Here is a 16,004-nt window from a genome sequence, read left to right as displayed (position 1 = left end):
TAGGCACTATCGGTTCTGCCCCCGTAAGTTCCCCCGGCCCTCGAAGGAGAGCGAGAGTAGCGAGCTCGTCTTCCGAGCTAAGTGTCAGTGGAGGGGAACAAGTACCGAGCCGTCGGCTAGCCAAGAGTGGGGGTAGCTGCGTAGCGGCAGTCAGCCTCGAGCTGCAGCGCGGTGTGGGTGTGTTCTTTCCTCATTCTATCCTTGTAGCGATTCACGAAGCCGGTTAGCTTTTAGACGAGACAGTGTGTGCGTTGACCTTTGACATTTTTCCTCTTTTCTATCTTCATTGACAAAGAACTCGACCTACGGCTCCTCGTGAGAAAGATTCATTTTATATCCTTTTTATATCTAATCATATCGAGGAGCTTCTCGCCTTCCCATTTTTCATCTGATCGTTCGAGAACACTGTGTCAAGGTCGCTGATAGAACGGACTTTGGCCTCTTTGTGAACTCGGAGCATGGAAAATGAATTTTTAAAACGTTTCTGCTCCTCTCGTTGTCTTCATCGTCTATCTTTGTCGTCTTCGTTATTCTCGCGGTCGTCAACGTCGTTCGTGTAAACAGAAGTTGGTGCGTACTCTCCTCTATGTGCGCGACTATCTACGGAGTATCGTGTATGCTTCTTTTAGAAAAATAATACGCAATTACTACGCATCTTGTGCCATTGTCCTCACCTCTTCTTTTCCTCTTTTGGGATATGGTACACGGTTTCAAGGTCGACAATCTCACGGAGTGAACGATCGGAGTTCTTCCGCGGGAATAGCGCGATCCAAATAGAGATCGGATTGAATCAGCTGGATCAAATAAGAGAAAAATAAAGAAAACGACGGAGAGAGGGTGAAAGAGAAAGGAAGAGAAGTTGCATAGACTTTGTTCCGATTTACGAAGATGTGACAATGACCATCGTCATTTTCGTCGCTGCAACGACGCCATTGCATTGTTTATTGAAGCTTCTTGATGATGACGCAGTTATCAACATAAGGACAACTTGGGAACTTTGGATTTAGTCAACGAAGAATTTTGATTACGACGGAAACGAAACAAAAGGAAAGGAAAACGACAACTTTATTCCGCAATGGAATATTTTCCTTTCTTTATTAATCCTTTCATTTTCCGTTCAATGCCACATGAAAATCATTGAAGAGAGATCGATCGTACAAGTGCTCGCAGTCAAGAACGAACATGACAAAGAATGAGAATAGGTTTTTTTTCTGTAGTTGTTTGCAACGACGACGACGACGACTTTCTAACGACGTGTAGTAAGCTCCAGAAAGAGAAAAAAGAAAGAAAAAAATGTGGTCCCAACAACAACAACAGCAACAACAACAACAACAACAAAAACAACAGCTTCAGCAACAGCAGCAGCAACCACGGACTTACTTGAGAGGAATTGCCTTTCAACATCCACAGCAACAGAACGTTCATCTCGGTATCGTCGGTGTCGACGATACGCCGCAGCATCAGCATCAACACCATCATCATCAGCTTCAACATCATCTGAGGGGATCGAGTGGCATGGATCTACCGTTGTCAAGGTCAGACAACGTTGTTTTTCACGTCGGTTTTTTCCGGTCATAACATATTTACGATGTATTTTATACATACATAACGTATTACTTTTTTACCTTTTTTTTTTTTTCTTTTTTTCTTTTTTTTTTTTTTTTTTTTTTTTTTCGGTCGACCGCTCGTTGTTCTTCCTAAAGGTTTATCTCATATGTAAACTATAATGCATTATTTTTCGATTCGTCGCGTTCCTTTAAAACGATGGCTTCACAGTTATCGTTTCCATTTTTAAGAAATGATAATATAGAATGGAAAATATGTAATAGATGCGTTGTTTGTTTCTTTTTTTACTTTGTTATCAAAATTTAATGCCTTTTTGTTTTTGTATTTTTTTGTAAAAAAGCTTTTAGGAACTTAGAATAACACTTTTACTATCTACTGCAAGTGAGGATGATTTGTTCATCGATCCAAGCTGAAAAATAAGCTACGTCGAAAAGTGTAAAAATTATATTCTCTCTCTCTCTCTCTCTCTCTCTCATTTAGCCTTGTATTTCGTGCACGCTCGGAATGACCGTGAGGCTGTGTTTTCGGTTTAGCAAGCACTTTTTGTAATTCGTATACTCTTTTTCCGTATAGATGTTCCATCAAGATGACAAAATATCTGTTTGATCGTGTATATATAATGAAGATGGGGGAGAAGGAGAAAAAGAAGAAGCATTTAACTTCTTATAATTCGAGGAAAAAGATAATTATATTTAGAATATAACTATTTAGAGGAATGAAATATTCTCTAACGTCAAGTGCACATAATTATTATATACTACATGTAAAGATTTCGGTAAGAAGGAACTTGTGCGAATTCGTCAAATTTCGTCATCGACAATCGTCGACTTTCTCGGGATAAGTCGAGAATATATTTGCATGGCTAATTGGATTTTAATCAAGCCAATCGCGATCGCTGAAATTTATAAGGAGCGAAGTAATCGTTTCTGTCGAAAAAGGTTTTAATGAGAAATATTTTCTCAAGAGAACTTTTATATACATCCGTACATATGCATGTCGAAAATTCGTGAGAAAGTATTTACCTTTACTTTAGACGAAAGATTATGATATATCCACGCATTGCGAATCTAACGCGACGAATCTTCTAATCTCAAACAGCTAGTAAAGAAAACTGTCCATCGTGTCTATTAGAAATAATTAAATCTAATGAAGAAAGTAAAAATTGCGAACGAAAAGATAAAAGAAAAACTTATTTTATTATTATTATTATTATTATTATTATTATTATTATTATTATTTTCTTCTTTTTATGTTCGTTTTTTTCCGACGATCATCCTTGATGACGAAAATGTCACACCCGGTCCACGAATACTTGACGACCTTGTTCACTTTCTTACGATTCGTATTCTCAGGACCATCAAGTTTGCCTTATAACGTAGTCTCTCAAAAGATATGATTTACTTACTAGACAATTTGGCAACTGGTTTCTTTTTCACCTGCCTTATAAATGAAAAACATTATATTATTCGAAATCGTTATTTCGATGATAAATATTAAAAGAAGAGAAAAGAAAAGGAAAAAGAAAAAGAAAAAAAAAAAAAAAAAAAAAAACCCCCCAAAAAAGAAAGAAAGAAAGAAAGAAAGAAAAAAGAAAATGAATAACGAAGGTCACGGGTTAGAGAATATTTTTATACATGAATATTTCTCACGGGAGAAGAAAACATCTTATAGACAAAGCTCCGTGTCATTTGAATCGTTCAACCTTTTTCAACCTTGCGGAAATTTATTCGCGCTGGTCCAGTCTTTAACGAAACAAACACATAAGAGTACATAGGTCGCATCTTCAGAGGAGACGAAGAAGCACCTTTTATGCGTGCCCACGAAAAAGAGGGGATTCAGTTAAGGCCATTCGTAAGATCGTCCCGACGACGCTAAAAGCAATCAAACTCTTTGTTTTTTCCTTTGGGATTCATCGAGGAAAGCTCGAAGCTTCGTCTCGTTCGTCATCAAAGTTCATCATCGTTATTCCTACCACGAATTTCGTAAGCTCGAGTCAAATTCATCTGTTTTATTTTTATTTTTAGCTTACGAGAGAGAAGGGAAGGGGATGATGGTGGAATGGAGTCGCAGAAAAGATGACTCCGAATTGACTTGCTTACCCTCCTCCCCACCCCCTCTATATTCCACTTATTTCAAGACAAATTGTATTACGAGTGAATTGAATCGTACCGAGCTTCAGTTGGAAACTCTTTCAATTCTGCAAATTGGTTGCCCGTGGTATTGTTCATAATGTTACTTATATTTGCATATTTGCTTAATTTAGTAGTTATCTAGTTATATTAGATTAGTAGTTATCATTGATTAAGCAAATATCAAATGGCCTATTACGAATTCAAATTTCATATTGCATTTCGAATATGTGTTCGCAGAATAGAGCAAAATAGTGATCGAAAATGTAAGGCGAGATAGAAATGCTACTAGAAGAGCTACTACTGTCTATTTTGTCGAGTTAAGCTTCAATATTCTTATGTAAACAACACATTATTACGTTATTAAATGACGAGTGGAACAGAGTTGATCGATAGTTATTAAAAAAAGAAAAAAGAAAAAAAAAAAGAGAGAAAAAAGAAGAAGAAGAAGAAGAAGAAGGAGTCAGATTCATTTGTTAATTGCAATAATATCTTTGATCGGACATATTGATAAGTGGTTTGCGTAGTAGCGCACAAACTTATAAGCAAACTTATAGATATCTACGTTCCAATCTAATCAGCCTGTGTATGTAGGTACATGCTGATTCCACATCAGCGACGCGAAAAAAGTGAAAGAAAAAGCAGAAAAAAAGGAGCACACGAAAGAAACTTCTTCCTCGTGCGATTCGTCTTCAAGGATAACAGAACGAAGAAGAATTAATTATCTCGAACTCGTCTCTTTCTCCCGTTTGACGACCGTCCACTCGCGACTCTTTTTTCTTTTCCTTTTATTTTTATATCTATTTTTTCCATATTTCTTTTCCTTTTTTCTCGACAACAGAATTAAAACTTCTTTTGCATTTCATTTGACCTATAATGTGATGGCATTCAAAAAATATTTTCTTCGAGACTCGGGGAAAAAAAATGGTCTGCAAGGTCGTCTTGGTTACATTTGAGGAGATGAACAAAATTTGCATTGTATCATATTATTTCTTTTCTTTTTCGATTCGATTGAAATTCGATGAAAATTTATTTCGATGATAGGACCGCTACGCAGCTTGCATTCGCGCTTAACAAGAGAATTATCGTTTCTCGTACTTTTGATTAGACTTGGAGAGTAGACGATAAAAAACTGCATATGCGGGGTTGCGTGCTCGAGATACAGAACGTGTGCATTTGAAATGACGTATCTCGTAACTCAAGCTATAAAAGAGGTGGTAAGGTTAGTTAATCATTACCAAGAAGTTTCATCTCTCTCTCTCTCTCTCTCTCTCTCTTTTGTTTTTCAATATGAATTTTCACGAAAAATTATTAAATATGTATTTCATGTACATAGATACGTGGTGGTGCAACAGGTACGACGTCCTACCGCAATTTCTCGCCCTACCACAACACTCGTTTCGCTCGCGATATCTCTCTTTCGAAACTTTATGTCCAAACACCCATAGAAAACATCTGTCAATGTCGGTATTAATCTCGCATATTTGTCGTTCTATTTTGTAAATTACATTAGCGATACGTGAACAAAGAAATTGATGTTTCGTTGCAAGGCATACATTGGTACGTTTTATAATACATATCAAAGAGTTTTAACATGAAATAATGAATTCATATTGCCATTTTCTATACCCATAAAATACATATACATGCGCAAAATAAAGTTTAGATAATTTTTCATTGAGTTTCAGAATTTTAGTTTAAACTTTGCATTTTCTCGTATCGCTCGACGATAACACATGAGTACCTTATCTGTTCGACGATACACTTGGTAAATATTTTTCAAAATAAACTAAAATAGACATATAAGCTGTTTTGCATTAGATGCGCCATTGCGTTCGTTTTAGTCGCTGAAAACTAACGATAAGTGGTGGGCGGACGATTTCGTGGAAATACGAATACTGCGTGACAACGAGAGCAAGTCGTTAAACGTCCCTCCTAATGTCGATTACCGAAAGGTAGAGTGAGAGTTACGGTATAACTACCCTCTTTCGCAAGAAAAAGAAAAAAAATGGAAAAAACTCGTCTGGGTGCATGTTGCGTGCGACGCATTATGCACATTAAATCGACTGGACAGGAGAAAAGGCGAGGAGAAAGGGCTCTGCCTATTAAACGGGAGAATAGAAAAAAAAAAAAAAAAAAAAAAAAAAAAAAAAAAAAAAAAAAAAAAAAAAAAAAAAAAAAGTGTCTTTTTTCCTTTTCCCCCTAAAAATGGTAAAATATTATTATCAAACATTATTAATTATTAATTAGGCGTTGAATCGATCTAATCTAATGCGGGGAAAGAATAATATATACACGAGTATATATTATTTCACCTTCTTTATCAAAGATAGTTTCTCGTTCATGGGTATTTCGTTCTTGCATAATATAAGTCTCTCCTACGATATACTTTACGGGTGATATCACCCGTTATTTGATAACGATGCTACGTGAGTTATGACATATACTTACTACTACATTTCCTTGTTATTCCAAAGAAAAAAGTTTTTCTTCCGTTAGCTGAATCATGAAAGGAGGAGTAATAGAGGATCGTTTGTCGAGTATATGTGTCCGAGGTCTTATATAACTTTCTATTGAAAATTTGCACGAAAATTTGCTTCAATAATATTAATAATTATTTATATACTAATGTCTACAGCAATTGCAAAAGTTATTTCAGAATGTGCAATAACGAGCCGATGTAATTTGCACTAAATATACGTTAATCGTATTATCGCAATATCGTTAATTAATATCACTCGATAATTTACTTGCGTACGATTACCATATACCGATAAATGCGACAAACGAGCGATCGGTACCTTTGTACAACGATTTTTCCAGTAAGTGCACACGTTCGCTTTCTCTCTCTCTCTCTCTCTCTCTCTCTCTCTCTTCCTCTCCTAATTAGCTTCACCGAACCGAAGAAGGCCATTAGCTGTCAATTTGTACGGGCCGTCGAGCGTAGATTATGAATTTTAACGATTTCACGTTCGAATTGAACCCTTTGCGGCCCTCAAAAAAAAAAGAAAAAAAAAAAAAAAAAAAAAAAAAAAAAAAAAAAAAAAAAAAAAAAGTATTAAACTATATTCCTCCTTTCTTCCTTTCTTTTTTGTCTTTTTGTTTCTTTTCTTTTTTCTTTCTTTTTTTTAATTTTCTTCGGCTTGAACGTCACGTGCCACGTTTAAAGATAGTGATTTTTTTTTCTTACACGTGCATGGAGCAGCAGCAGCAGCAGCAGGCTCGACCGATTATTAATTGCACTTAAAGTGGATTTACTCTGTGCTTAGGCTCTTGTAGAAAGCTTTACGAATCGATTGGACGAAATGAGCGTGCGTATGCATACATATACATGCATATGTGGACATGGACATGCACGCACGTTTATATGTTAACGTTCGTTAAACGTACAAGATAATCGTAATTAAAGCATCGAGAGATAAAAGTCTAATACGAAGGAAACATGCAATTTTCGACAGGGGTCGACGACCGAATCTGCCGCCGAGCCTTCACTTTTATTTATGATTGAAACTTTCGACGATCATTCGATGCACTCGATTACTTTTGTTAGCTTAACTAATTAAATAACAAGGGATAGGATTTATTTTATGTCTTTTTCTCTTTGTTCCTTTCTTTTTTTCTTTCATTTCTGCGATAGATCGCGAAAATTAAAGAATCTTTCAACTTGATAAACCAACAGGAGGATGGACAAGTACATATGACTTTGTGAATAATTTATTAAGATTTATTAAAAAAGAATCGGAGATTTTGAAGTGGAGAATTTCCGTTCTTTGAAAGACAAAATGATTTTTCTTAGAGAGGCAACGTCGATCGATCGGCTCGTCGAAACGACTCTTACGGGCAATCGCGTATAAACGAGTGCAATTGATTAAATAACGTATCGAACGGCAAACTCGTTAATAGTTTCTTGGCCTCAGGCAAACAGCTGTCCATACTACGGCGCACTTGTGACCTTCGCACATAAAATTGTAAACCAAGGTACCTGTCTACGTCGCGAAGGTAGAAGAAAGAAAAAAAAAAAGAAGAAAATTACTTTCTCGGAAAAAGAGACAAAAATATGTAAAGTTCTCTTTTATTTAAATACTCCAAATTATACTCCATATTACTCAATGTGTAATGAAAAATCTGTCAATGAGTATAGGGATTCAATTGCAATGTCCGTATCGATTGCAATAGAAAAAATATATTCATAAAGTAATAAATAAAGTATGTATACGTGCACATTTGATGGATCGAGATCATAATGATGGATCACAGACTATAATGAAGGATGATAAGTAAGTACATCGTTTCGGAGAACTTTCGTGGAGAAGATTCAAAACGCATTAATAATCAATTTAATATTTGATTTCGATAAAAAAAAAAAAAAAAAAAAAAAGAAGAAAAAGAAAAAAAAAAAAACAATAAGTTAGTCAGATGTCATCGTGGGATATCTCATAGTTCGTAATACGTAAAATGGTCGTATAGATTTGTTTGCAATTTGCGATGACCATCGTGCGTTTCACTTATCCAATGGGAATTCGGCAAAGAAAAACAGCAGGAAGATGATTCGATCGGAAGTGCGTATCCGTCCTACGGTTTGATTCGTGCTGTAACACCAACTACTTTTCAGTCTGTAATGCGATTCACGTAACGTGCACGTCACGTGAGACGTAGTCGATGTTACAAGGAATAATAAGGGAATGTGGAAAAGAGCGGGGAATATTAAAATCTCCTTTCTTCCGTCTATAGATGTCTATAGATTATATTTTCTTATCAGTCGAATTTTAGTCGAAGAATTCTGTGGGCCGCGCGCTACTGCTCGCCTCGACTCTTATGGTTATGCGTTTTAATAACAAAACATTTCATGACGTAATTCATTTTCTTTGTACGCCACGTGACATAATAGACTTCGGAATGCGTCAATTTGCAACTTGGGGCTGAGGTCTTTTAAGTTCGGCTAATAAAAATTCATTAAGATCGAAATCTTGCATCGTCGGGGATCGATCAGTACTCTCTCTTGTCTCCGTGTTGTTTATTACGTGCGCATACGTTTTTTTCTTCTTCTCTTCCTTCTTCTTTTTTTCTTTTAACGCAATGTCACACGCGGCACGGACGAATTAAAATGACGAACATGTTTCGTGGGTTACTGACCGACGAGACGACGCTGCAACTTTAGATTAAAATATAGTGGCAAATAGGGAGATCCAATTTATGTAATAAAAATAATTAACGATATTGTACGATTTTTTTTTCTCTCTCTTTTTTTTTTTTTTTTTTTTTCTTTTCTTTTTTTTTTTTCAAGTATAGGAAAGAAGATCGAACGACGAAGGTGTAAAATTAAATATGAAATAAGCGAGGTTTCTATTACTTATTGCATAAATTACTATTGTTCAAATCTACTACTACTATTGTTCAAATCGTGAAAAATGTTTAATAGCTTTATTTTTGCGCAGAGCCGATTGTACATTTTCAAATCATTCCTGTATTCAAACAATTTTTGAAGAAAAAAAATTGCTACCTTCGTCGTCGTCATAATGATCGTTGCAAATTTAGTATTCGTTGGCTCATTTGTGATCTAAAAAAGGACGACGACAACGAAACAAGAACGAAATCGAGGACAGAAAATGACCGGTGTATAAAATTGTTGAGAACGTTTGTCGAATGTTGTTGTCCTTTGCATCGTGAAAAAAAGAAAATAATCCACGTTTATTTCGTGCGAAATTCGTGCGAAGAATATCTTTCAAGAGCTAAGATTTCAGAGATAAAAATGTTATATCAAAGCGAGCAAAGATGAAAAAAGGCATTTGCTAGTGGGCGACGATGGTTTTATTTTATAAGAATCTCGTCGTTTTTATGTAACGCGCAAGTTTTTCTTTAATACCAAAGTCCTTTTTGCTTTTTCATCGGCAAAACATTTTCTTTAGCGCAGCTTTCTCCCACTCGTCGTTCTTTATTTTCATGGCGTTGCGTGATCATTATCAACGGATAACGAATGACGAGAATCTTGCATCGGCAAAGTAAAAAACACTTAAATGCGTATTGTGAGAAATATGGCGGCTGTAACTACTCAATGCTGAATCGCGTCTGGTCTGGCTTGCGATCCTTATCTACTTGCCACCTCTGCTGCTTCGTGTGCGGCTAGTCGGAAATAGTAAGAGAACTCGTCGTCTTCTTCGATACAGAGAAGAAGACGCTTTAAAGAATGAATCGAGTGAAATATCGAAGAAATATAAAAACGCCATTTTCCGAACGACGCCGAACGACGCCGAACGACGCCGAACGACGCCGAACGACAACGCCGAACGACGCAGAATTCTCTCTCACACGCACACGTATACTGTCTCTCTCTCTCTCCCTCCCCCCTTCCTCTCTTGTAGTCTCGTTGAAGGTATGGCGTACGAAGGTCACCTTCCTCTACCACCCTCACGCAGTCTGCCGAAGGGTGGTCATGGTCGAACATCGAGAGGGCTGTTGCGAGGGTGCGAGACGCGTTAAAGGGAGAAAGGGCGTCTGGCCGTCGAGAGATGCGCATAGGCGTGGTCGTGGCGTATCGTCTGCCTCCATCCACCCACCCATCTTCCTAAACCCTCTTCTCTTTTCATATTCCATCCATCTATGGAATTGTAGAAATAAACGTTGAAATCGATTTTATCGGGATATGCGCGGATTTACGATTGAGCATTCTCGTCGGACAATTTTCTTAGTCGCCCATTTGAATTTTATCTGCAAACCTTTTTACACGTTCGTGGACCCATATAAAATGGAGCAGCTCGACAAAATCGTTATTTTCTGTATCTTCTTTTTTTAAATTTAAACACGAACGAATCGAACGAAAGAGAAGGAATAGGTGTGATCCGTAAAATCGAGAAAGCGAGAAACTGAGAGGAGAGAGAGAGAGAGAGAGAGAGAGAGAGAGAGAGAGAGAGAACACATAGTCTGGTCGATCGGAGTAAAAAGAGGTGGTACACGCCGACTGCTTTAGTGGGGGAGATACGTTGATTTACGAGAGACAGGGAGAAGCGAACGAGGGGAAGGAGAGAGAGAGAGAGAGAGAGAGAGAGAGAGAGAGGGAGAGAGAGAGAGAGAGGAGAGATTCGGGGCTGTTGACCGGGCTCTGGCGAATTCGAAAGGCTCACGCAGGCTCGCAGTGAGGCAGGACGCGGATTGAAACGCGACGAAGACGACTACTACTACGACACAAGTACCACTACTATTACTATTGCGACGACGGCTAAACTACTACTACTACTACTGGTACTATTGCTACTGCTACACTACTACCACCACGAGCAACGCCACCGCCGCCCTGCTTGCCTGGCGTGTCTCACCCTCCCCACCCTTCCTCACAGACAGCCTGCTTTTCCCCACGTCGACGCCCAAATTTCGCAGTGGTTTTCAAACTTGATGGTTCTCAACATTTTTCTCAAGCCTTGAACTTGCCAGATATAATATCACTCCCTTTTTAGCAATCTACTTGTTTTATCAATAATTTCGCGATCTTTACGTTTAGAAATGACTAATAATGAAAATGTACTTATCGATACTGTTTAGTCTTTTTATTTTCAACGATTTCGAAGAGACAAAAAAAACACATCGTAAAGCTTCGTCGTAGATTATTTGTTTATTCTCCTTTCGTTATATTGCAAACGATTTGTTTATCAAAATCTTTCCGATATAATCATAAATAAAAAACAAAGAAAATTGTACGACGGTTCGTACAAACGTATGACTCTACTCGGGCTAATTCGTAACCATGACCTTGAACGCGTAGTCAGGACGAGAAAGAATGGATACGTACGTACATACATGCATACCTACCTACCTACCTACCTACCTACCTACCTACCTACCTATCTACCTACACACTTGTACGCCCCGTTACACCTAAAGCTAGACTGATATATCGATCTTGTACTCATGTACGTACATACGCTATCCAGACGACTCTTTTTTCTCTTTTTTGCTCGTCGTTTTTGTGTTTTTCGCTCGCAAACTCGGCGATATGCTACTGAAATATAACTCTCCTTCGAAAGCTTCGGAGGGATGTACAAGTGCAAAAGGTGAGGACCGAGAGAAAGGGGGGGGGGGGGGAAGGAGGATAAGGGTCCTTTGCTTTTGCGTCTCGAGACGTTCTTATTTGCGTTTGATTCATTTTTAGAATGAAAAGCAATGAATTATTATTATTAAGATAGGTTTGTGATCTTGCGAGAAATAAAATTTTTTCGTCCCTTGTTCAATGGGTCTGCTCGAAACATCATCACTATAAATGTCGGTGTATCACTTGTAAAAAAACGATGACGCAGTCACCTCCGTTCAGACTAATTTCCAGATAGCTATATTTTATCGAGATATATTTCCGGCAGGATAACATTTTTAATCCAATTACAAATGAAAAATTATGAATCGAACTGAAATTCAAATCAGATTTAACGAAACCTGATATCGGGCAAATGAATGAAGAAATAAGAAAAAAAAAATAAATATATATATATATATAAAAGTATAAAAAAGTATACTTAAAGTTTATATATTGAAAAAGGAACCGGAAGAGGAAGACAAAGAGATTTACCGCGACCTACCCGACGCATTCGACGCAGCAAGCGTCTTTTCTCTTTCTCTTTGATTCACTCTCTCTCCCTCCCTCCTCCCTTCCTCTCTTTCTATGCGCCGAAGGATGCATGCGTCATCCGATGTATCGAAAAACACAGAGTTGGCATATAGCAAGAATCCTTTATCGAAATAGAAAAGTCGTATGTCTTTTCAGTTATTTAAGCTATATGTACTATAAAAAATATCTACGAACAAAGAAAAAAATGAAGATAAATCATTTGGCTTTTGTTCGTGAGAAGATAGCAATTGCAATATCGATATTAACACGTTGCCGGAAATGATGGCTATAGCCGTCTTGCACATAACGACTCACGCTCAATTTCATATGATGGTCATAAACAATTGAAAAAAAAAGAATGTTTCTGAGCACGATCGTCAAATTAAAAGTGTGCGGCAACGTGTTAAATAATTGATTATCGATCGAAGTTGATATCTTGTTCTTTTCCTGTTCTCGAGATGGATAAAAGTGATCGTCGATCGAATTTTCGAAAGCTTTGTTACAAAAAATGACATCTTGAAAAGGATTTGTCTTTTTTTACATAGTCGAGAATGGTATATAAAAAAAAAAAAAAAGGAAGAAGAAAGAAAAAAAGGAGGGCCCTTTATAGGAGACACCAGAAGAGAGAAACCGTAAGGAATGTTTCTAATAGAAATTTCATGACTAGCTATCAACCGTTTCTCTCTCTCTCTCTCTCTCTCTCTCTCTCTCTCTCTCTCTCTCTCTCGCTCTCTCTCTCTCTCTCTCTCTCTCTCGCTCTCTCTCGCTCGCTCGCTCGCTCGCTCTCTGTCCTTCGTTTGCCTACTTCTTTTCCGGTTTAATCGTCTTTCTTACTTGAAGCCTGGACAGCAGATATGTGAGAGTAAAAAAGATGGCGGATGATGTAAGCCGAAACTGGGAGCGAACAAGCGCTTAGATACATCTTAAGTCTCAAGTCCTCCTCTCGAGTTATAATAATGAAACTTTTCTTAATTTAGATATAATAGATTTAATGTTATTTCCTCTTCCTTATTGCAAACACTTATTTAGATTTGATTTCTAACGTTTAAAGGACGTAAGAAGTAAAGTCAAGTTTCTAATTGAAATTATCTATGTGCGCGTTCGTTGTATCACGATCGGCAAGCTAATCAGTTCATAAAGAAGCAACTCATAGGTTGTCATTAATGTCGTCATATAAAATAAATAAACTGCGGTTATAAGCTTTATATATAAACTTTAAGCATACTTTTTTATTTATCTTATACATACACACACACACACATATAAGCGATACTTAGATCGCTTCGTTGCTGCTATTATTAGTTATGTACGTTGCATATATAATGACGTTCTTTAGATATATACATTGTTAAACGATTTTCGTTAAATAGATAAACGACTCTGAACGAATAATGCCCAATACGATTTCCCGAATATTGTTAAAGTTTCGTAGCTTATCAATAAGTATGATTAAAAAATGATCGGTATCTTTTATATGCTCGTAATCTCATCCGATTGATTTCAGTCGAGTTCACAATCGTCTATCAAGAAAACACGAAAATATTGTCATAAAAAAATAATATCTTATCGTTCTTTCCTCGAACACAACTACGTATACTTGGGTATGTACGCACGTATGTACGTACAGAATGCGCGCTTTGGCCAAAAATAAATTTTTATTTGATGCAAAATTAGAATTTGATTCGATGATTGCGAGACAACTTGGAAAATAACGAAATTCAATTGGATTAGTTAAGTAATTCAAAATAATGCAGAAAAGTGAATAAGCGTAAGAGGGAAAGAGATAATGAGGGAGAGAGAAGGAGAAAGAGAGTACAAGTTATTTAACGATATTTGTGCGTCTTGCAGGAGAGCTATGCGAAACGATCGCATCGTTGAAATCGTATCCCTTGAAAAGTGTTTTTAATTATATCGATAATTGAACGCGCACAATTGTCTAGTAAACTCGACCCACTTGACGATTTGCCTGACCACCCCCACTGTCATAAAGATGGACCTAGGAATTGGAAGAAACGTTCGAGGCTGATTATACGTTTTGCAAGCTCACGCTATAAATAATATCGATATCATAATACTTGATCGATGGTATATAATTAATCTAACGCTCTTAACGGATGCCATTAGATCTAAGCGTTCGATACAAACGCATTCTATATACGTTTCTCTTTCTCTTTTTGCTTTGCTTTTTTGTTCTTTTTTTTTCTTTTTTTTTTTTTTTTTTTTTTTTTGTTTCTTTTTTATCATTTTTTTCAGTTTTTAAATAGGTCGACGAAGGAAATAAGAAAAGAGCGTTACTACGCTTCGCTACACATTTTCTTTTTCTCTTTCTTTTTTCTTTTCTTTTTCTTTTTTTTCAATTAATGCAAAGACAAGAACCGCGATTGACGGTTATCCCGCGAGATATTAAAAATATTCCTTTTCGTTCTTTTACAGATCGTTGCATTCGCGATCACGCTCGAACACATATTAACGGATGAAGATATTGTTTAGCAACAGCGATTGATCGATACGCTTTGATATTGAACGATGCCTTTCTTACCGATTTTGTTGAATTTTTCGAGGCCATAGTCGTAACCGCTCCCCCGTGGACTTGAGCTCCAAACTCTATCAAAACATTCAAACGAGGAATCCTCTTAGCCCTCGTTATCGTTAGCGATAAAGCGTCCAAGGCCGCTTGCTGGATAATTGGACAGAATAGTTTCATCATTGTGTAACCTGCTCGGATAACCTCGAGACACCAATTTTTCTTTCTTTCTTTCTTTCTTTCTGTCTTTTCTTTTTTCTTTTTTTTTTTCTTTATTTCTTTCTCCCACTTAATCCACGTTTTCGGGAGTCCATTGTTGACGATATGGCAATGAACCAGATACACCGTTCATAGGGGTATAAGATAATTATTAAGATAGTTGGGAACAGTCGATCTTACAATCTTGACAAATAAATGAAGATATACCTTATATATATATACGTACACACCCATGTGCATGCATGCACGCACGCGCGCGCGCGCGCACGCACACACACACACACACACACACACACACACACACACAGCTTATTTATTTGTCGCGATATAAAATATCATATTTTGAGAAACAGGGATTTTTCTTCATTTCTCTGTTTCCTCGCTCCGAGGAGAAACGGGAGTGTTGCAGCGCGAAATAACGTGTTTGCAGCTGTTAAAATATTTTGCTCGCACAAAGTTGCTCGAAAATCAAGCGATTTATGCCGTACGAAATTTAGATACGTCGTGAATGTCGCATCGTCATTTCCATTAATCTTATATATAGTACATTATATACATAGACATTTACCATCTACGCATACGTGTATGCACATTCTTACACGTAAATATTCTAGTTATTCTATTTGGTACTTTAGTCTTGTTTACGAATATCCATCGTCTAAAAGACGGCAATCGTATTTCGAGGCAATCAGCCAGATGCCCGGAGATATCGAACGGAAGGCCAAAGTGTCAGTTGTTTATTGCAAGCCGACTTAGCATGTATTTACGAACTCTAAGATCTGTTTCCCTTGAAATTTTATTCAAATGTAAAATTATATTGCGATGACATTAACGCATATTTTACATGAAAATACTGATAAACAATGTTAAGAAATATATTTATACAGATGTATATACTGCGAATAAATATGCATACGTTTAGTATAAACATACATTTGTGGGATTTTATGCGTTATACGTATCTATACGTTGTACG

The 16,004-nt window shown here is 37.0% G+C and overlaps 1 protein-coding gene and 1 long non-coding RNA gene across 11 annotated transcripts in view; one reads left to right on the top strand and one right to left on the bottom strand.

Moving 5' to 3' along the window:
• LOC124954605 (circadian locomoter output cycles protein kaput-like) overlaps positions 1-16,004 on the top strand; it is a 32,459-nt gene that overhangs the window by 9,053 nt on the left and 7,402 nt on the right. For 8 of the 10 annotated variants that reach the window (XR_007102586.1, XR_007102585.1, XR_007102584.1 and 5 more), the window contains exon 1: positions 144-1,535. The exons of 1 other annotated variant lie outside the window; for it this stretch is intronic. Coding sequence is in view for 6 of the 9 variants with exons in the window: in XM_047507780.1 (XP_047363736.1) it covers positions 1,294-1,535 (242 nt within the window). In the remaining 3 variants the exon portion in view is untranslated. Of the gene's footprint in view, positions 1-143; positions 1,536-16,004 lie in introns of those variants that run through there. One more of the 10 variants, XM_047507775.1, reaches the window with a different exon arrangement.
• Positions 8,960-10,935, bottom strand: LOC124954608. The gene is made up of 2 exons (XR_007102587.1): positions 10,409-10,935; positions 8,960-10,290 (listed from the first exon to the last, which is right to left on the bottom strand). It is a non-coding gene; the product is annotated as an uncharacterized LOC124954608 (long non-coding RNA).

Source organism: Vespa velutina, chromosome 15 (assembly GCF_912470025.1).
Source record: "Vespa velutina chromosome 15, iVesVel2.1, whole genome shotgun sequence".
In the NCBI taxonomy this organism is placed as follows: domain Eukaryota; kingdom Metazoa; phylum Arthropoda; class Insecta; order Hymenoptera; family Vespidae; genus Vespa; species Vespa velutina.
Note: the sequence above shows the minus strand (reverse complement) of the source record. Positions and strands in the feature narration are given on the sequence as shown.